Below are 22,371 nucleotides of genomic sequence, written 5' to 3' on the forward strand. Positions count from 1 at the left end.
GACTTGGTGGGCGTGTTGTGGCTTGGTGGGTGTGGCTTGGAAGGCATGGCAGGAGAAGGATACTGCAAAATCTCCATTCCCTCCCCACCCCACTAACCTGCTTTCCAGCTCCGTTCTCCTGTGCAGGGCAACAAAAGAAGACCCAGACGATCACCTGGGACTCAAGAGGCAGAGAATAAATGGGGGCAGGGCCAGTCAGAGGTGGTATTTGCTGGTTCTCCAAGCTACTCAAAATTTCCACTACTGGTTCTCCAGAACTGGTCAGAACCTGCTGAATACCCCCTCTGGTCTGCAGCCCATATCCTGTGGCCATATTTGTCCCCTAGCACTCTTTCCACTCCCCCAGTATATAACTTTTCACAGAAAACAAACAACAAACTGAATCAATGTTATTAAGATGCCATTAATGTCAACATATCTATTACAGTTGCATTCCAGTGCCTCCAACCCTTCTTATTCATCAATGTTGTCGCTTGATCCCCTGGGACAACATCACAACATCACTGTCATGCCATCTGAAGTTCACAGAGGGGAGGAGGAAGAAAAGAAATGCAGTCCTTGGATACAAAGAAGATTGTCTGCTCCTGTTCTTGAGGAAAGCATTGGAAATATTAATGTTTTTCCCTACCAGTGGAACCCGATTTTAAGTTGCTGATAGTTTGTCGAATGCATTTTGTGGTGAAAGCTTAAGTCAGTGCAACAACAGGAGGCATTTCATGCATTGGGCTTCCTAGAAAGGCTTCATAAGCTCTTCTAGTTTGTGTAAAGGATCAGTTGCTGCCAACATCAAATGAAATAACATCAGGGCTAGGAGGGTGTGTGTAGAGAAATCAGTTTTGATTCCTTTGGTTGGGCCTTTGGTGGATTCAGGATGGACCCTTGACAGAACCATCCTGAGCAGCAGAGAGTGAGTGAAATAATTACTGGCAGAAGGATCCAAACCTTGATAAGAATGAAGGGTTTCCAATGAGAGCTAAAAGAAGTTGTGGCCTCAATTCACACAACACTCTTACCCGGGTCATTTAAAGACCTAACAAATGCATTTGCACAATATGTTGAGCTTGCATGTAACTCATGAAGCTTGCCATGTTGTGGAAATGCTTACTGAGTTAGGCCATCATGGTTCATAGTATTAGTCCCCCAAATGGGTGAATCCAGTAACTGGGTTGAACAGGTTGTGTGAATGCAGCCCCTGAATTTCAGCCCAAGTGACCAAATAAAATAAAATGACATGGTTGTGTTTCTATCGCGTCTACTCTGGTGAGTAGTCTAACTCATCATTAGAAATCAATGCATCTGAGTTCGGTTTGTGTTTGGCTTTGTTCTTTGATTTGCTACTTGTCCGACTGCTTTCCTTTCCTTTAGCCATCTGCTGATAAGAGAAATTTTTGTCATCAACAGGTTCCCAGTCCTGATACTTTTCATTCCCAGTGGAGTCAAATCCTTCTTCAATAGAGAATGGATCCACATCCACATCGTAACGCTGGTAAGTGCTTTGGTGCAAAGCTTCTTCTCGAGCTATGATTTCCAGAGTACTGTTCCATATGCCGTAGCCAAAATAAATCAGCAGCCCTAGGGAAAAGAGAATAAAATTTGGCCCATTAATGACTATGTTCATGTACCAAGTCCGCCATGTTTTATTTTAATCAGTAGACAAAGCCAGGAGCAAGATAAAAAATATGATATCAATAGCAATAGCACTTAGACCTATATACCGCTTCATAGCCCTCTCTAAGCAGTTTACAGAGTCAGCCTATTGCCCCCAACAATCTGGGCCCTCATTTTACCCACCTCAAAAACATAGAAGGCTGAGTCAAGCTTGAGCCTAGTGAGATTCAAACTGCCAAATTACAGACAGCCAGCCATCAGCAGAAGCAGCCTGCTGTACTGCCTTCTAACCACTGTGCCACCACGGCTCTTATTTATTTATTTTCTTCTTTTTTTTGATCTGCATTTACTAAAGAGGAAAGCTGACCTACATTAGGACTACACAAAACTTTGGAAGGATCTCACTTTGACAATGTTTGAAGTGAAACAACCCTTCCAAGCTGCTTCATGAAGAACAGGCAGTCCTCGACTTCATTTCGTGACCGTTCAAAGTTACAACAGCACTGAAAAAAGTGACTTGTGACCATTTTTTTCACAGTTACGGCCTTTGCAGCATCCCCATGATCATGTGATCAAAATTCAGATGCTTGGCAACTGGTTCATACTTAATGGCCGTTGCTATGCCCCAAGGTCATGTGATCAAGGCCATGACCCCAAGGTCATGTGACTTTCTGACAAGCAAAGTCAATGGGGAAGCCAGATTCACTTTAACAACTGGGTGACTAATTTATCAACTGCAATGATTCCCTTAACAACCCTGGCAAGAAAGGTTGTAAAATAGGACAAAATTCACTTAACAAATGTCTCACTTAACAACAGAAAATTGGGGCTCAATTAGTGGTCGTAAATTGAGGACTACCTGTCATGCAGGATTCTTCTCCTACTTCTAAAAGTGTGGCAAGGCCACCATATATCTATGAAGATTCTCAATCATCTAAGTAATGGTTGTCCCAAAAGGTGCTTTTCCAAAAGGCAACTGGACTTTTTGGGGGTTTTTTTCCCTTGAAAATGTGCTTCTCATCCAAGAAGTTCCCTCAGTTCTGACTGAATGGTGGGGAATAGAAGGATTTATATTCTTTGCCATCATCATTAGCAGTCTAAATTAGCTCTCTTAGAGTCATTGAGGCCACATGGGGATTTACCTGTACCCTCAGAGTCACCTGAATCAGAGTGCACATGGGGGTGGAACAGAGGTAGTATTCAGCTGGTTCGGATAGGTTCTGGCATACTGGTAGCGGAAATTTTGACTAGTTTGGAGAACCGACAAATACCACCTCTGGCTGGCCCTGCCCACCTGCCCCCACCCTTTCCCGTTCTATATTCTATTGATTTTTAGCTCAGCTGAATCGCACAGCAGAGCGGATTGCTGCACCTCAGCTGAGGTAAAAATAATCAGCTCACCTCACCGAGGGAGATCTTTGAGTGTTACACGCGCATGCAGAACCGGTAACGTACAAAATTTGGAATCCCACCACTGGTGTGGAACCGTTCAGCAGTCCCAAGAAGGTTCCACATCCATTTGCACTCTGATTCAATTGACCCCCAAGAGTCCAGATAAATCCCTAAGTGGCCTCCACAGAGAGCTAACAACCCACCTTCTGAATGCTAACAACCAGATGACTGTGCAAAGAATAGAAATCTTTCCATTCCGCACCATTCAGTTTGAAATGAAGAAGCTTCTTGGATAAGAAGTGAAATGTTTTCAAGGAGAAAAGACAAAAAGGAAAAAAGTCTAGTTGCCTTTTGAAAAGCACCTTTGGGACAAGGCAGTCATATTGCTTCACTTGGCCTTGCGTCTGAGATCTCTCCCGGCAATCCCAATGCCTGGAAAAAGATTTTACACTTCAACAGATGCAGAGAGGTTGCTTTAGGCAACTTGAACTGCGTGTTGTGTATCTGATTGTGTATCTGAGGCAACAAGAAGTGCCTCGCTGCTACAAATTGTGTTACCTCATAGCCTGGCAGAGAACAAGGTCATCTCCTGAGTGTGAAGTGCCTAGAGGAGGCAGAACTCACAGAGGTCCACTGTATTCACTGCCATAAACTTGAATAGTTTACTTTATAATATTTATAACTCAAGTATGGAATATATATACTGCCCAATAGTTATATAATTGGCTCAGTTCTGTTGTTCCTGCTTCTTTCACAATGAATTCTTTCTCCCCACCAAAATATGTATTATTTATTGCATTGTTCAGTTGCAAAACAACACACCCAGGCAGAAAAGGAACAATGTTGAAGGACAGCCTATTTTTCTTTTTCTTTAAGCTTTCCCACTTGTGTGTTTTTCATCAGAAGATGATCAAAATAAGCTACATGCATCAACTAATTATTTTTTTTAAAAATTAGAGAGGCTACCCATTCTCTCTAGATTATTCAAAAATTAGCCATAGGAAAACTGAGGTTAAAAAGAGCCATTAAAAGGAGCAATCTGCATATGCAGTGAAAATGTAAATAATGGATGTGACTAAACAAGAGGACATTTTACTTAAGGATGTAAATGTAGCCTTGAATAATTCCAGATAATTTTTTTCAATCCAGTGATGTTATGTGAAGCCATTTCATAATTCATTCGTTAAGGACATTGTTCAATTAGGGCTTAACAAGAAGAGCTCAGACAATGTAGACTAAGTCATAAATTGTTTTTTATTACCTATATCTGGAATCACTTTATGTTTATGCCTCAGGATGTTGAATCAAAACGATTTTGGAAAAGCCAATTCAGAGATTTCTTCTGTCTATGCTAATGAAAACAATAGGTTTCTCTCGGGCTCTGCAGATATGCAGAGTGGACAGCAGCTCTCATTACAGACAACTGACATGGGGCTTCTTCATGGCTTTATAAACTGTGATTTGCAAAGTCAGGGAGAATCACCTGAACATTTTCACTGTTGGCTTCTTAAGGTTTTGAGACTAGGTGCTTCCAAATAGCAATAGCACTTAGACCTATACATCACCCCACAGTGCTTTACAGCAGTGATCCCCAACCTTTTTTATGCCGTGGCCCGGTACCGGCATCAGCTGGGCGCCGCCATCTTTTTTTGATGAAAAAGTGCTTCCGGTGACCTCACCGGAAGCACTTTTTCATCAAAAAGATGCGGCGCTCATGAGCTTTCGGTAGAAATGGCTTTCTCCGGAAAAGCTCAGAAATGGCTTTGATGAAAAGTGCTTCCGTGAGAAAAGCTCATCAAAAGGCGGCTCCCGTGAGCTTTTGATGAAAGGCTTCCGGTGAGCTTTCTATCTTTTGATGAAAGTGCCCCGGAAAAGCTCACCGGAAGCACTTTTTCATCAAAAAGATGGCGCGCCTAGCAAACCAGCGGCCCAGTAGGACTTGTTCCGCGGACCCTGCTTTACAGTACTCTCTGGGAGGTTTACAGTGCCAGCATATTGTCCCCAAACAATCTGGGTCCTCGGAAGGATGGAAGGCTGAGTCAACCTTGAGCCAGTCAGGATCGAACTCCTGACTGTGGGCAGTTAGACTGCAATTCTGCATTCTAACTACTGCACCAGCATGGCTCCTAACACTGAAGAACCTAACCATTCTAACCATCAAATCAAGAAAAACCTTGCAGAAAGTTAATGGAGTTGGCTGAAAGGGCAGAATTGACTACTCTGGTTAAAGAAAAGAACGCAAGTACTTTTGTTTCCAATGGAAACCTCTTCTGAATTTCGTGCTTGATATGGAAAATAATGTAATTTTGACTTTGGGTTTTATAGATTAGATTGATAGATCTTTATAGAAATGACTTGTTCATATTATTATGGAAAAACAAAAAGTTGTGATTTGATGCTAATGCCTTATTTTACTGCAATAGAGAGAGTTGGAAGTCAATGCTTCTTTTTCCCCCTCTTTTCCCTACCTTCCCTCACTTCTCTTTCCTCTTCCCTTGCTCTCCACATTGCTCTTTTATTCACTTTTGCATTTTATAATACCTAATAACTTAATAAAAACACCTGATATATAAAGATAACTCTTGAAGAGGATAGGAATTAAAGTTTTAGTCCAACATTAGTGAAAGGCTGCTTTGATTACTCCTATTTCAGATTCAGGACATACCCACAAAACACCAGACGGCAAACCGTATCCAAGTGATCTTTGAAAGTTTCAGCATGAGATAGATGTTCACGAGCATGGCAAACGCAGGAACAAAAGGCAGGCAGGGGGCCATGTAAGGCAGTTTTTTGGGGTTTTCTGGCTGTTGAAGGATAACAAAAACCAACATAATAATTAGCAGAACCATGAAGACCACCAGAAGAATCGCCCACCAGCTTTGGTCATAAAGATAGTCCACTCCAAAGATAATGAAAGAGCAGAAGACAAACATAAGGACAAACAGCAAGAGTACACAGGTGGTAACAGTCTGGCCTGTAGCTGCTGTAGGTCTGTCCATTTTCCCTGGCAGTCCAAGATGGATTCTCATAGTGTAATATCGTGGTCCTATCAATTTCTTCAACTTGATGAGATAGATGTTTTCAGACTCGTCTGCTTCTATTCCTGAGGTCATGTCAACGGTGCCATAGTTGGGATGGTTGATGTTGTAGGTGGGCTTGTCTGATTTTCCAATTAGCATCTCATTGTCACCCAAGGAAGGGAGGTTCTTCGCACCGCAGGGGTTGGTGGGGGGTCCTGCAAAATCTTCCCCTTCGCTAACCGGAGAGCAAACTTCTTTTTCACAATCCGCTAAAATCCCTTCTTTCTTTTTTGTGTGCTCTTCAGAAAGGAATTTGACGAAGCCATCGATATCGCTCTCTGGTTGGTACCGCAGAAGCAGGACACACACGGAGACCAACGTGTAGGCAAGTAAAGTACCAATGGACATCATCTCTATCAAGTCTCTCAGGCTCACTAGCAAGGAGAGGAGTGCTGCTAGAAATCCTGAGACAATGCATGCTACTACGGGAGTCTCAGTATAAGAGCTGACATGGCCCAAGAATCTAGGGAGAAAAGAAGGAAAGTTACTTATCATCAACTCCCTGATTAATATTAAGGACAGGCAATGCAAAGAGATTTGAGTGGGATAGGATTTAATGATCTACTGTCCTTCAGGTGTGTTGAGATAGACCAGGGGTGTGAAACTCAAAGCCTGCGGGCCAAATCCAGCCAGCGGGGCGCTTAGATCTGGCCCATGGGGCCACTCTGGAAACAGTGAAGGACTGGCCCACAGTGCCTCAGCCGGCAAACATGGAGCTTGTGAGGGCCTCATACGCAGGGGTGGGATTCAAATTTTTTAACAACCGGTTCTGTGGGTGTGGCCTACTTGGTGGGCGTGGCTCGGTGGTCATGTTATTGGCTGGGCGTGGCTAACTCAATATCACTCACATCGAGGCACGCATCTCCTCGCCTGGCCTCTCATGACTGTGCGGATGCTGCAACAGTCATAAGTGTGAAAAAGGGTCATAAGTTACTTTTTTCAGTGCCATTGTAACTTTGAATGGTCACTCCACACAAGCAAAGTACCAGCAAAGGAAGGGGAAAAAAATTCCAGAGAAGTTCCTGAGACAGGAAGTCTAGTCCTGCCAAGAATGTAATAAGGGTTAATGGAGAGGCAGTTTCTGTAAGCAGCACCAGAATGTTTCCTTCCTGCCTTCCTTACAGGATTAGGACAGTAATTTCTTCTAACAACCGGTTCTCCAAACTGCTTAGAATGTTAACAACCGGTTCTAGTGAATATGTGCGAACTGGTATTATCCCACCCCTGCTCATGCAGCCGTCCTGGGCTCCATTTTCCCTGGTAGAGGGCTGCAGGATGTCGAGCTGGTCATACCCACTTTGGCATGCCCACCCCAGCCACACCCACTCAGCCCCCCAAGGTCAAACCCAACCCTGATGCGGCCCTCAATGAAATCGAGTTTGACACCCCTGAGATAGATTATATAATTCCCAGTCAGAAGAGATCAAAGCTGTATTGACTTGGAATTCTGTAAGTTATATTCTCCATACATCCGGAAGGACAAGCTGATGAAGAAAAGGACTGCACTATGTTACACATCAGGAGGAAAGTCTGAAAACTTTCTTAAAACTTTCAATGAAGAATAGGGCTTAAGGTCAATCCCACTTCCAATGTCCCTGTGTGCAGCTCACTTTATTTATTCTTTATTTATTTGCAAATGGGGCAGGGAAAGTATCTGTAAGGAAAAATGGTGGAAAAAAGAACCCAAATCCAGAGGTGGTATTCAGCAAGTTCTGACCAGTTCTGGAGAACCAGTAGTGGAAATTTTGAGTAGTTCAGAGAACCCCGCCTCCATCTATTTGCTGCCTCCCGAGTCCCAGGTGATCGGCTGGGTCTTCTTTTGTTGCCCTGCACAGGAGAATGGAGCTGGAAAGCAGGTTAGTGGGGTGGGGAGGGAATGGAGATTTTACAATATCCTTCCTCTGCCACGCCCACCAAGCCATGCCCATCAAGCTATGCCACGCCCACCAAGCCATGCCCATCAAGCTATGCCACACCCACCAAGCCACGCCCACAGAACTGGTAGTAAAAATTTTTGAATCCCACCACTGCTCAAATCCTCCAAGATACATACAGACCTATGTTAACATTTAGCAGAATGAGACAGTGGGGAAATTGAGAATGATATCCAGCTATTCCTTCTAAATTTTCTCATCATTTCTCTTTCTTAGATTACAGAACTGAGTTTTGCAGATAGCATGCTTTGCATTGCTAATTTAGCTTTCTGCCCTCTGAAAGATCGTACCGATATTGAAATGAGTTGAAGCCCAGTTCAGTTGGCTTTTCCACATGAAATGGCTGGCCTTGCATGTTACACACCCACTATTGGGATATCAATATTCATAATTTGGATTCGATGCATGTCCCTTCTCACTGAACCTTTCAGCTCTAAAATAAGCTTTTTATATTATTTAGATTTTAGATATAAGCCAAATATGTTAAAATTCAATTATATGCTCATTGAACCACAGTGACTGTGGAATATTTACTGAGCAATAGACAATGGATCATTGTACATAAATTCATTCATGATTGATGAATTATGGATAAGAATTGTACTCATATGCATTCATGTGCTCCTCTTCTCTCTTCATGACTTCTTCAGTGAGCAAATCTCAGTTTAAACTAGAATTGCCATTACATTTGAACCAAAGAACTTAGAGAAGATTCTGACTTATTATCTTGATTATTTAATTATATTTTGTTAGCTGCCAGAGTCACTGTTAGTGAGGGTGGCCATATACATTTTCTAAATAGATAAATAAAATTAGAATTTTCTGGTTTGAACCTAATGGGAAATTTGAATTAGACACAAACCACAACCTTCCCTCCACTGAAGCTGACAGATGATGAGAAGAATATGGGAAGGCCATGGAGCCTGAAAATAGTTCACTCATGTTTCTGCATAACTGCTTTGAGATTTTATCTCAGCATTGAAGAAAGCATCTACCCAAGGAGAACCTCAACTTTCTTATCAGGATTTAAAATACATTAAATACTTTAAAAATACTTTAAATCCTGACAAGATTAAAGAATTAAAGATTAAAGAAGGGACGTGGTAGCTCAGTGGCTAAGATACTGAGCTTGTTGATCAGAAAGGTTGGCAGTTCGAATCCCTAGCACCACGTAACGGAGTGAGCTCCCATTACTTGTCCCAGCTCCTGCCAACCTAGCAGTTTGAAAGCATGTAACAATGCAAATAGAAAAATGGGGACCACTTTGGTGGGAAGGTAACAGTTTTCCTTGCACCTTCGGCATTTAGTCATGCCGGCCACATGACCACAGAGACGTCTTCGGACAGCGCTGGCTCTTCAGCTTTGTAACGGAGATGAGCACTGCCCCCTAGAGCCGGAAACGACTAGCACGTATGTGCAAGGGGAACCTTTACCTTTACTTTGAGGTATTCATATTTGTTTGTACTGCGATTGTCAATGCTGTGTGGATATGTTAATATCTTACCTGAAGAGAAGTCCATCACCAGCCATAGCATAAATTACTCGAGGCATTGGGAAGAGGGAACCCAGCAAGCTCACAGTGAGCCCAGCAACAGATCCAATAGCAACTATGAACTTGGCCGTGTAAAATCCATGAGCTGCAAACATCTCCATCAGGGGTGATTCTGTATCAATGTCATTGTATGGCACCATCAGCGTTAAGATAATGCTGACCTATTGCAAAAAACAGGAATACATAGAGAGAAGGACATGGATGAAAACAAATTTGAGGTTCCACTAAGATTGAATTTCATTATATTATTTGAAAATACTAACAGTAGTAGAAAATACTACAGTAGTTTTGCTGGTGTTCGACTTGTTTGGTCAAAACCTGTTTTGAGAACAGCAAGAAATTGTTTTTCCAGATGGCTTTTCAGTCGGATAGTTTTTCCTTTGTTTATATATTTGTCTTGATCTTGTTTTTGTTTCTTAGGATGTTTGGGATTGGTTTTTTTTTTTTTTTTTTGCATTGTTACCTTTTTAAAATTGTGAGCCATCCAGAAGTATTAGAAATCAGATGGCCCTCTAAACTGAATAAATAAAAAAATAGTGAAATACTAAACTATGCCGCCCTAAATTAAATATCTCTTTAGTACTATTTCCTACTTTTAAAAAAAACAAACCCCAGAATTTTTAGTTTTGCAAATCTAAAAAGGAGATAATTCCATACTGTAAAAGAAAGTTTAAACTGGCAACAAATGTTAGCTGCCCCTATAATTTATTGGTGACTAAATTCTGGCTTCATTGACTGAAAGAAGTCACGTCTTGCCCCTGAGAAGTTGTGGAATGTTTATGAATATTCCAATAGTTCAGATTTTTTACAAAAAACATCAGTATGCAAAGCCAAAGGACAAATGGAGTTGTTGGATAGGCAGCATTTTACAACAACAGTTAACTGTAAGTTTATGAAAGATGTGCATGGGAGGATTATTTAAATAGGGACAATATGTAATCCAAGCACTATGTGCCTTCTGTATTAATAATGTGTGTGTGTGTGTGTGTGTGTGTGTGTGTGTGTGTGTGCGTGTGTGTGCATGTGTGAAATGGAATGTGAATGTAGAATAGGCAAAGACATGATTTGTTGTTAGTTGCAAAGTTGTGTCCGACCCATTGCGACCCCATGGACAATGTTCCTCCAGGCCTTTCTGTCCTCTACCATTCCCCGGAGTCCATTTAAGCTCACGCCAACTGCTTCAGTGACTTCATCCATCCACCTCATTTTCTGCCGTTCCCTTCGTCTTTTGCCCTCAATCGTTCCCAGCATTAGGCTCTTCTCCAGTGAGTCCTTCCTCCTTCTCATTAGGTGGCCAAAGTATTTGAGTTTCACCTTCAGGATCTGGCCTCAGTCAGGGTTGATCTCCTCCAGGACTGACTGGTTTGATCACCTTGCAGTTCAAAGGACTCACTGCAGTCTTCTCCAGCACCATAGTTGGAGTCTCACTCACTGGAGTCTTCTCCAGCACCATAGTTGGAGTCTCACTCACTGGAGTCTTCTCCAGCACCATAGTTGAGTCTCACTCACTGGAGTCTTCTCCAGCACCATAGTTGAGTCTCACTCACTGGAGTCTTCTCCAGCACCATAGTTGGAGTCTCACTCACTGGAGTCTTCTCCAGCACCATAGTTGGAGTCTCACTCACTGGAGTCTTCTCCAGCACCATAGTTGGAGTCTCACTCACTGGAGTCTTCTCCAGTACCATAGTTGGAGTCTCACTCACTGGAGTCTTCTCCAGTACCAAAGGCCTCAATTCTTTGGCATTCAGTCTTTTTTATGGTCCAACTTTCACAGCCATACATTGCAACTGGGAAAATCATAGCCTTGACTATACACACTTTTGTTGGCAGCGTTGCTTTTTAGTATGCTGTCTAGATTTGCCATAGCTTTCCTCCCCAGGAAAGATAAGATTAGAAATAGCAAATGTATCTCATTCTTTGTTAGCAAGACTGGACTAAGATCTTTTACTGCCTGGACAGGACAAGAAATTCTTCCCTCCCAACCATCTTTCATATTTTATTTTCTCAGACAGAAAATGTTACAAATATCTCTCTCTTCTTTCTGGCACTCAAACTGTAAGAATAATAAGCTAAATTTCCCATCCAATTATCAGTTAAAATTCCTTTGTCTTTTCATAAAAGTCAAAATTAGCTATTTACCACTGAAGTCGAATACTCTCTAAGGTGTTATCCCCATATTCGTAGGGCAGAATTCCAGCTGGTTTTTGCCCCATGATAGATTCTTTTTAAAATGTTTTGTAATTGACAATATTTGCAAAGAGTAAAGAATTTAAATATATTATTTTTCTGTTAATTTAGGTTAACTGTAGTTTTGAGACTTCTGGAGGGACTAAATTGGCAGCAGATAATGCAGGAAAAATCCAACTATTATATCTATTTTCAGGCTGCTATCCATATAATCCTTCTTCTTTACTTCCTGTTTTACCACTTTGGGTGTCGAGCAAAATGCAACATTCTGGTACTTGCTCTTCTGGGCTGCTTAAATTCAGATGACCATGAGAAATATGCTTTGTTCTAGATGTTTTATAGCCCAGATATTGTCAGACAAAGTAAGCAGAACTACACATATAAAGTTCATGCTCAGTACTTTATTATAGTCTGCCTATTATACAGGAATCTCCCTAGACTGCCAGCCTCAGCCTGGGAACAGGTAGATAAGGTTCTGTAGAGCTTACGAGTGTGGGTGTGTAGGGGTCAGTTTTGAACCTGTTGTGGCTCTGCAAGGACTCAAAGCTAATCCTACACTTGAGGCCCCCTCCGCCCCTGCCCCCTTGGCTGGGTGTTTCCTAACTGAAACGATAGCCTAATATAGACTGCCAAACAAGTAGAGTGGAGTGGAGTGGAATGGAATAGAATAGAGCTGGAAGGGACCTTGGAGGTCTTCTAGTCCAGCCCCCAGCAGGTGATCCTATACTATTTCAGACAAGCGACTGTCCAATCTCTTCTTAAAAATCTCCAATGATTAAGCACCCATAATGTCTGGAGGTAAGTGGTTCCACTGGCTAATTGTCCTCACTGTTCGGAAGTTTCTCCTTAATTCCAGTTTGCTTCTCTCCTTGATTAGTTTCCATTCATTGTTTCTTGTAAATTGATCCCCTCCTCTTTGTGGCAGCCACTCAAATACTGGAATGCTGCTACCATGTCCCCCTTAGTCCTTCTTTTCTCTAGACTAGCCAAATCCAAATTTTGCAACTGTTCTTTATGTTTTTGTCGCCACGCCTTCTTAGTTGTTCTTCTTTGCACTTTTCCCAAAGTCTCAACATCTTTTTTGTAATGTGGTGACCAAAATTGGATGCCGTATTCCAGGTGTGGTCTTACTAAGGCTTTAATAAAGCAGTACTAATACTTCACATGATTTTGATTCTACGCCTCTGTTTATACAACTAAGGATTGTATTAGCTTTTTGGGCTGCTGCTGCACACTGCTGACTCATGTTTAAGTGATCGTCCACTACTTTAAGAAAAGCCAATATTTTGGATTTCTTTTCCCTTGGAGATATAAATTATTGTGATGCTAGTTGGGAATGGTGGGAGCTCTAATCCACTTTGTCCTGGTTACCTGGTTGGGAAAATTAACTTCATAGTGCAATGCTGAACTGACAAATATTTGAAACAGTTTTTTTGTGTAGAAAAAGCCCTCATGTGCACCTTTTCTCTCCTGCAAAGCAGACAATTTCATTGAGAAATTTCACTCAGAAATCTGTTACTTACAGATACATATGCCACAAGGCATGTGACCAAGGAAGCAGTGATGGCATATGGGATAGATGTATTGGGACTCTTGGCTTCTTCTCCTGTAGTAGCAATGATGTCAAAACCAATGAAGGCATAAAAACAAGTGGCTGCCCCTTGTAGTACCTGCAAGATATTTATATAATGTTGCTCATTAATGCTATGCAATGAGGGTTAAAGTTCATTGTGTCTTTAGTTAAAAGTTTCCTTTGGGGTCCCTGGTGCTCTCTGACCTTTGTTGTTTTCTTGCAGGCATTTCATTACCAAATTAAGTAACAACATCAGTGCCATCAGTGGTAACCAAGGTCAGAGAGCACTGAAAATCCTACAGTTCAATTCTGAGGTTAAAAAAAAATTCTCTTCTATCTGTAAAAGTTTCCTTGTTGCGCTCTTTGCAATCAACGTAGCCCTCTCGTTTCATTTTTTTCATAAATTTCCCTGGGTTGAGTAGAATGGTTTCACTTACTGTTTTTCTCTTATTTCCTTTCCCATTTTTTTTAAAAAAAATAATGGAATAGTTGGGCTGCATGGAACTAGATGAAACCATAGGCAAATCAAATGTAAAATCTTGCAAACTAAGAATTTTTTAATTAAGAACATACCAACCTCTCTCAGTTTGCCAGCAGAAGTGCAGTTCTACAGCAAAGAAAATGAATTTGGCACCAGGCTACTGATTATTTAAAGTTTCAAAGGTAGGGGTGCATATTTTTAAGCAAGTGTAGCAGAAATTAAGACTTCATGCCATACTACATTTGAAGATAAGTCTAATAATCATACCAGGAGGATTACAACATTAGAATGAGGATTTTCAGTGGGAAAGAATATAAGAGAAAGCATTAAAGTGTGTTCACATAGGCTACCCATTCAATTGCTTTTTGGTTTTAAAAAAAAGTCATGGGATTCAACTTGCAATAAATTAAATACAGGTAATTTTCATTCCGCAATCAAACCTGAGACAGGCAACTTAACTGCTAAGTGGGGTGGTTCCTACCTGGAAAATCATGTAATCTCAACTATGCTTACAATTATATTTCAGCTTTTTCTTTTCCCCCTACCTCACCCTTTGGAACACTCACCCCAGTGTTTGTTCAATTACTAAGACAATTGTAATTTACATTCATCAGCAAAAAAGACGATAAGAGAATAAGCCCAAGTATGCTAGGCAAACAGCTGTGCTACTACATTGGTCTCTGTGTATTCCCCATTGTGTGTCTGCTTACTCTCTTGTAATCCTTTTCTCTCCAATCTTTCCACTCTGAGGTAGAGGGAGAGAACAAAAAAAAGGGTCAGACATAGGACAACACATACTGACTCTAATGGCAAACATCTGACTGAGAGAAAAGATGCTGCAAATGTCACAAAGGCATCCTTCGTTGCAAAGTTATTTTTTCAGCACCATCCTAACTTTGAATGGCTGCTGCATGAAGCAATCGGTAAAAAAAGCTTACCCATAAGCACCAACCTAACAGCATTAGGCAGAATCCAAAGCAAACATGCTGGACCCCACTTCTTTTCCCTTACTCACAAGCAGCCAAATAAAACCTATTAGTATCTCATTCACTTTAAAGGGATGCCTTTTTCATTCTCTGGCTGTAAAGTGACAGCAGAAAAAGGCAAGCAGACTTACAACCACAATTGAACCCAAAGTTTATGTTGCTATGTGAGACATATGTTACGGTACGTGAGTTTTGCCCCGTTTTACCCCCTTTCTTGCCACATTTGTTAAGTGAACCACTGCAGTTGTTAAATTAGTAACATGGTTGTGAATCTGGCTTTCCCACTGACTTTGCTTGTCAGAAGGTCGCAAAAGGGGATCCCATGATCCTGGGATCCTACAACCATCATAAATATGAATCAGTTGTCAAGAGTCTGAATGGAAATGCTATAATGGTTGTAAGGGTGAAAAACAATCATTAGTCACTTTTTTCCAGTGCCCTTTGGAACAGTCACTAAATGAACTGTTGTAAGTCAAGAACTGGAACCTTCTCTCCTTCCAAAGCTCTGTTCCAAAAGGCATAAGAAATGGGCTCCAGGAGAAAAATCCATGCCTGTCCAATTTTAGTTCCAACATGAGCAGTTATCTGATTCATCTGAAATAGAGGCTAAATGTGGCAAATCCATATTGGGCAACTGCACTTGTTGTCCTCTATGCCAGCCAAAAATGGCCAGATCAAATGAACACAACATATTTCTATGCTGGTAGATACTACATCTCTCCCTAACCCTAGCCTTTGTTTTGCAAAAGTTTCTACAGCATTGTAACTTTAACTCTGCCAAAAACCTGTGGGAGGAAAGGACCAACTAGAATAAATATTTATTCTCCCCTCCCTAAATTACTCCCTAGGTTGGGGGAGTGAATTTTCCAAGGCAAATGTTGGTGTGTGAGATAATTTCACACACAGAGTGAATCATTGGACAAAGTAAAATAAAATAAAAAGTTTAATCTCACCTTTCTTCATTGTATCATGAATGTCAAGCTGGTTGGAGAGAATCCCTTGGAAATTAATAGGAAGATATGGGAGGGTGCTAAAGAGAATTTGACCCATTTTCTGTGCATAAACCAGGATGATTTTATAATAAGAGAAGACCTGGGTATGCTTTTTTTTAAAATTACACAGCTTTTCCTAACAAGCCTGATTTTTACTTGTATCACTGTTGGTCTCAATGAGCAACTCATCTGCCTTTTGGTGCTGTGCAGTTAATCATGCATTAATTAGGTTGTTAAGTCCCCATCTCTTCAGAGAGCAAGATAATTATGTTTATGAATTGCTGATATCACCCTTCTGAGTAATTCCCTTTGGAGCACTTTCAATTTTGACAACTTAGGAAAGAAGTGTTGCCTTTTGGGTTTTCCTGAATGAAATTCAGATGTGGGCATCAGGGGAGGGTTCATTTGAAAATGAGCAGTAAAAGAGAAACACCTTTCTCTACATAACAGAAAGGAAAGGTAAACATTGAGAAGTGGAGGTAACTGAGGGGTGTGTATGTGAGTCGGGAAATTCCAGACCAGAAAGAGTTAATTTAATCTAAACCTGCCAATCTAGATAAAGGAGGGAGATGGCTTAACCTTGAAAATTCACACTCTGAGCAACTAATGTGAAGCAGAAAGGTCATCCTCTTTCATAAGTGAGCTCTTAAAACTGGTCTAAGTTCCATTTTGCCTCAGGTCTTTGCTTTCCATCACAGGGTTGGAGAATTGTACAACTATCTTTGTATTTTTACATGGGAGTGACTTAGCCTATTTTGTTATGACACCAGTTCTATTTTGTTTCCCTCTATTATGTATGCATGTTCTTGAAATACTAATTATAAATTAAAGCCTGTAAGATTCATTTTCTCTCTTTCTCCTACTGTCTTCAAGCATAAATTACTTCCTTGGTTCAAACATCTGCTCTTGCCAAGGTCTTGTCTTGATGTCTGAAGGCTGTTGGGAGTCAGAGGAATAGGCTGAAGCTCAACCTTGACAAGGCCCAAGTGGCTGTATTTGTACCATTCATGTCTGGAGATGTTCTCAGTCCTAAATGGCAGCACTTTCCCCTTATGCATTGTTATACAAATTGGGAGTCTTTGGGCTCCTAGCTCCTGTTTTCAGGAACACAGGGCAGCTGCTACACTTCTGCTTCGTGGCTCCTATGGTTACTAATAAATTTCCAAGTGTAATTCAAGATGGCATACAAGGCCCTTTATGGCACTGGGCCTAGTTACCTCAGGGATCATCTATCTTTTGTAGTTTTGTTCATCCTTTACAAACTGACAGAGTCATCTTGTTCCAGACCCCATACATTAAATAGTATCACCTGACAGGACTCAAAGGGTGGACCTTCTCTTCCATAATCTCTGTCCCTTCAAATGATATTTCCTTACCACACCCCCAAGCTTTGTATGGCTCTCCCCCCAGGAGGACCTTGAGGTTATGAGGGGTAATGGATCCCTTGTGGGATATTTGTTAGAAGTTGTGTCATTTTCCTAGACATCCATTTTTTGTATTGTTTTTGTTGCATTGTCTGGAATGGTTTATATCAGGGGGTCTCCAACTCAAGGCCCGCGGGCCATCTGGGTTCTTAGTTCTGGCCTGTGGGGCCACCCTGGAAACAGCGAAGGACCAGCCCACGGGTCCTCTGCCAGTGAAAATGGAGCTCAGGAGGGCCACGTGAGGCCCTCCCTGGCTTCATTTTTGCTGGTAGAAGGTTGCAGGAGGCCATCGCAGCCACAAAGGGAGCTTGCGAGGGTTGCGTGCGGCCCTCCTGAGTTCTGTTTTGGCTGGCAGGAGTTACAGGAGGCCATCACAGCCGAAAATGGAGCACAGGAGCCCATTTTTGCTGGCAGAGCGCCCAGGCCCCCACAGGTGCCCCCAACATGAGTGACATTGAGTTGGCCATGCCCCCCACCCCTCCACAAGGTCAAACACAACACTGATGCGTCCCTCAATGAAATTGAGTTTGACACCCCTGGTTTATATTGTCCACTACTCAGAATTGCGATGGAGTTAGCTAACCTATACATTTACTAAACACAGATAATCCTCGACTTGCAACAGTTCATTTAGTGACTGTTCAAAGTTACAATGGCACTGAAAAGGTGACTTATGATTGTTTTTCATACTTACGATCATGGCAGCATCCTTCTAATGGTCACATGATCAACATTTAGATGCTGGGCAACTGACTCATAGTTATGACCGTTGCAGTGTCCTGGGGTCATGTGATCAACTTTTGTAATCTTCTAATAAGCAAAGTCCATGGAGAAGCCGAATTCACTTAACAACCATGTTATAACCACTGCAGTATTCACTTAACAACTGTGGCAAGAAAGGTCATAAAATGGTGCAAAACTGACTTAGCAAAACCTACTTAGCAACAGAAATTTTGGGCTCAAATTGTGGTCGTACATTAAGGACTACCTGTACACAAATAAATTCCTATCATCCCCAAACTCTGGATGTATTAACCAAAGTTGGTAGGTTCTACAGTCCAAGCAATCTCTGGAAACCAATTACGGTCTTACTAGAAATGCTGTGAAATGTATTAAGGCTGGGGACCTCGCTGACGCCTACTGATAGAAGGAAGCATTTTCATCTCCAAAGCTCCCACCTTTCCAGAGAATAAGGTACATGGGATGCTGCAGCTGCTAACTGAATCCCCATGGAGGCATGAACAGCACAACCACATAAAATCTAACAAAGAGTTCTGAAAATCTACCTGTACTTGAAATAAATGTTAAGTATTATTCCACAGCCCAATGTATTTTGGACTCAAATGTCCTTCAGGGCATTGGGCCCACAATACAGGTTCAAGCAGAGTGGCTTCTGAGCCCCAAGAGGTTAATTGAACATCACTATTTTTATTTTTGCAATCTGTTCTACATTGTCCTCTGTGTAATTTGAATTATTATGCTTTCTTATAACAAAATTGAAATAAACAGGTGGAAGAGAAGCTCTGTGGATATGGAAACAGGCATAGTTTGGATTGTGCTTTGTAAAATATTGCTTCTGTCTCATTATTGACAGGCTAAAGGTGTATAGCTATAAGATGAGATGGCAAATTTTGCAGTTCATCCTAGGACACCCTTAGGACATTCTAGTACAAATTCAAGTTCAGCTACAAAATACTGTGATAGTTTAACCCTTTATATTTAGGTCTCCAAACTTGGCAACTTTAAGACTTATGGACTTCAACTCCCAAATTAGACTAATTTCTTCAGCAGTCTAATTTCTAGAGGAATTGCTTTTTAAAGAAATATATTGTTATTTATTGGGCAATTCAGACTCTAATGAGGAAATTTGTTATCTAAATGTGGTCAGGGTGAATGACGCCTATACTCATTAATTCTCCCATTATATCAATTTTCAAAACAGAATTTGTTCTGCTTTGTGATTTTAAATAAATATCTATCCTAAAACTTGTTATTGTTGTCATGAGGATGTTGAACAAGGTTATGCACAATTTGCATATTTAGTGTATTTTATTCAGTTAATAGTATAAAGGTTTTTTCTTATTTTTGCAAATACAAATTTGCAATCTGTTCTACATTGTCCTCAGTATAATTTGAATTAATATGCTTTCTTATAACAAACAAAACCCTAACATGTGTCATTTGGTGCATAAAAAGAAAAGATTTGAATCAAGTTCGAATTTCAGTCATTTCACAAATGCTGTATCTTGCTACTTATATTGTTTACTTAGTATCTTAGTACAATTTATGTTGATTGCTTATTTAGTATCAATTACTATTACTAAGTGTTGTATCTAATGTTTTATGATTAATGTGTTTTTTACAATGACTATGATAATGATCTATCCCTATTGTTGTATGTACACTGAGAGCTTATGCACCAGAGACAAATTCCTTGTGTGTCTAATCACACTTGGCCAATAAAGTCTATTCTATACGCTCACAGTTTTCTGGACAAAAATTACAAAAGAATTTACTATGCTATTATGAGGGATGTTTTTCAAATTCCTACTTTTTGCATATACCTGGAATTTTCTGGTTGTCTCTCACTGATATACCAGCTAATAAGAATTCTCCTTAGATTCCAAATTCAGACAACATAACTTTACATTAACATCTCAAAAGGACACCAGTTTTTATGGATCTTTCTAATGAAGAATGATGAGTTTTGTAGCAAACTGTATTTAAGTGGGTTATGGCATTTTCATCTAATCAAAATCACTGATAATATACTGTCAACTACCTAGAGCAATTGGATGTGGAATTCTGGGATCTAAAGTTCACATAACCTAACATTACCAAGGTTGAGAAATGTTGTTCTAGGGCTCTATTGCCATTCCCCAATTCTATTAATTTGTCATAAAATGTTCACTCACCCCTGACCATCCAAACGGCAGGAACCGTCCCTCAGCCCAGTATTCTCCATTCACATAGGTAAATCCTGCGATCATGATGAAGATCCATACAGCCAAGTTGATCACATTCAACACATTGTTCAGTCCTACTGAGTTTTTCACTCCCAAAGCAACTATGATAGTTACAATCACTGCAATAGCCAAAGCTAGTAGATCAGGGTAAGACTCTTCCCCTTTACCTGTGGGGAAAAAAAAGATAAGTGATTCCAGAAATCTAAACAGAATCAATATAATGGCAGAGAAAATAATTTCTGAGAAGGTTTCTTTCTAGGCATTTACTCCCATGCTAGGCTATGCTCGTTCATATTTAACAGGACAGCTATATGACAACGATATCACATAGTTATCTTCATAGCTTCTCTGTGTTTTTTTCTCATCTTTCTGTGGGACCATTAGAAAACTTAGAATATAGAATAATAGAGTTGGAAGGGACCTTGGAGGTCTTCTAGTCCAACCCCATGCTCAGGCAGGAAACCCTATACCACTTCAGACAAATGTTGTCCAATCTCTTCTTAGAAACGTCCAGTGTTGGAGCATTCACAACTTCTGGAGGCAAGTTGTTCCACTGATCAATTGTTCCAACTGTCAGAAAATTTCTCCTTTGTTCTAGGTTGCTTCTCTTCTTGTTTAGTTTTCATCCATTGCTTCTTGTCCTGCCCTCAGGTGCTTTGGAGAATAGCTTGACTCTCTCTTCTTTGTGGCAGCCCCTTTAGATATTGGAACACTACTATCATGTCACCCCTAGTCCTTCTTTTCATTAAACTTTTTAAAAAAACACCACATGCCCAAACTCCAACTGTTCTTTAATGGTTTTATTTTTCCAGAGGAAAGGACAGAAAAGTGATGCCCTTCCCATACCATGTGCAGAAGTGGGTCAGAGTAGAAATTGAATCTTTCTCCAACACTGGTGATAGGCTAATATTCTTTCTGTTGTTACTGAAAAAGACTATGTTGACAGGCACAGATACACCATGTGTGGTGTATACTTTCTGAATCCCAAACCTTGCCATCTGAAGCACCTGTCTCATTCTGCCCAGTAGTAGAACTGACCCTATATATTGCATATTAATTTGGGGTCTGCAAACATTGAAATGGAATCCCTGAGATTATTAGCAACATCCTGGCATGTTTACTTTCCAGCAAGAATTCAGTTGCTTTTCAGAGTCCAACTAGCATGATCGGGCATAAAAGAAAAATAGTTTACATTCAGGACATTCTCACCCAATCCATTCAAAGTTCCAACGCTGTCAATCATCCAGTGACTGATGGTGTGATTGGCCAGGGAGTCAAACATGCTACTGAGAGCACTGGCACCAGCTGCTGTACCAATCAGATATTCGAGGATTAGGTTCCATCCAATAAAAAAAGCCACAAACTCTCCCACCGTCACATAGCTGTAGGTATAGGCCGAGCCTGTTGTTTTTGGTACCCGTACCCCAAATTCAGCATAACAAACCCCTGAATGGAGACAAGAAATAGAGACAACCATCAATAATTAGAATGCAGATGGAATAAAGCAAACAAAACTCAAATCCTATCAAGTATCCTCAAATCTAAAATGTATATTGCAAAGCCATTAGATTTTGGGATTTTGTATATGGCATTCTTAAATGAAGTTTTAAATTCTTGTAATGAAAAGGAGGTGATAATCACATATAGGGAGGATCAGTCAGGATTTTCTCATGTGAACCTGGGTTACTTTGAATGTAAATTCTGCTATTTTGCTATTCTTTCCTATAACTGGAATGCTCCAGTAATGCAAGTGGGGTGAAGCAGTAGGATGAATTAAATTTTAAGGAGTTGGGGAGTATTATCTCCCAAACATATCTTCTGCACACAGTGGTGGATTAAGGCTCACTGGTGCCCTAAGCATCAACAAATCTTGGTGCCCCTCTCCTTCGTACATACTGTACAAATGAAGCCAAGCTTAAGCTTTTTATAGTGCCCCCTTTGGGCCAGGTGCCTTAAGCATGTGCTTAGTCTGCTTAATGGTTAATACACCCCTGTCTGCACATCATCGGCCTGCAAATATGCCCCTGAATACAATTTTACATTTAAAAGAACACGGGGTAATAAATAGCCATTTCTCATACAAAATAATGCCATAAATCTTTAAAGCGTGATGATTATGCTAAATTATGCTATATCTACTCTTCTGATAATACTCTCTACTGCCCCATTGCTCCCCAAATTAGTTTTTGGGAGTTT

General features: G+C 40.8%; 1 protein-coding gene across 1 annotated transcript in view; it reads right to left on the reverse strand.

Moving 5' to 3' along the window:
- Nucleotides 1-1,213: 1,213 nt before the first annotated feature.
- Nucleotides 1,214-22,371, reverse strand: part of SLC7A14 (solute carrier family 7 member 14) — a 68,865-nt gene continuing 47,707 nt past the window's right edge. The window contains exons 3-8 of the mRNA XM_087965295.1: nt 21,385-21,621; nt 20,125-20,342; nt 13,277-13,423; nt 9,519-9,727; nt 5,666-6,543; nt 1,214-1,572 (exon numbers count right to left, since the gene is read on the reverse strand). Of these exons, the coding sequence (XP_087821421.1) occupies nt 1,253-1,572; nt 5,666-6,543; nt 9,519-9,727; nt 13,277-13,423; nt 20,125-20,342; nt 21,385-21,621 (2,009 nt within the window). The 3' untranslated portion in view covers nt 1,214-1,252. The remainder of the gene's footprint in view (nt 1,573-5,665; nt 6,544-9,518; nt 9,728-13,276; nt 13,424-20,124; nt 20,343-21,384; nt 21,622-22,371) is intronic.

This window comes from Notechis scutatus, chromosome 4 (genome assembly GCF_049901735.1).
Source record: "Notechis scutatus isolate UNSWTSFEM ecotype Mainland chromosome 4, rNotScu1.2, whole genome shotgun sequence".
NCBI lineage: Eukaryota > Metazoa > Chordata > Lepidosauria > Squamata > Elapidae > Notechis > Notechis scutatus.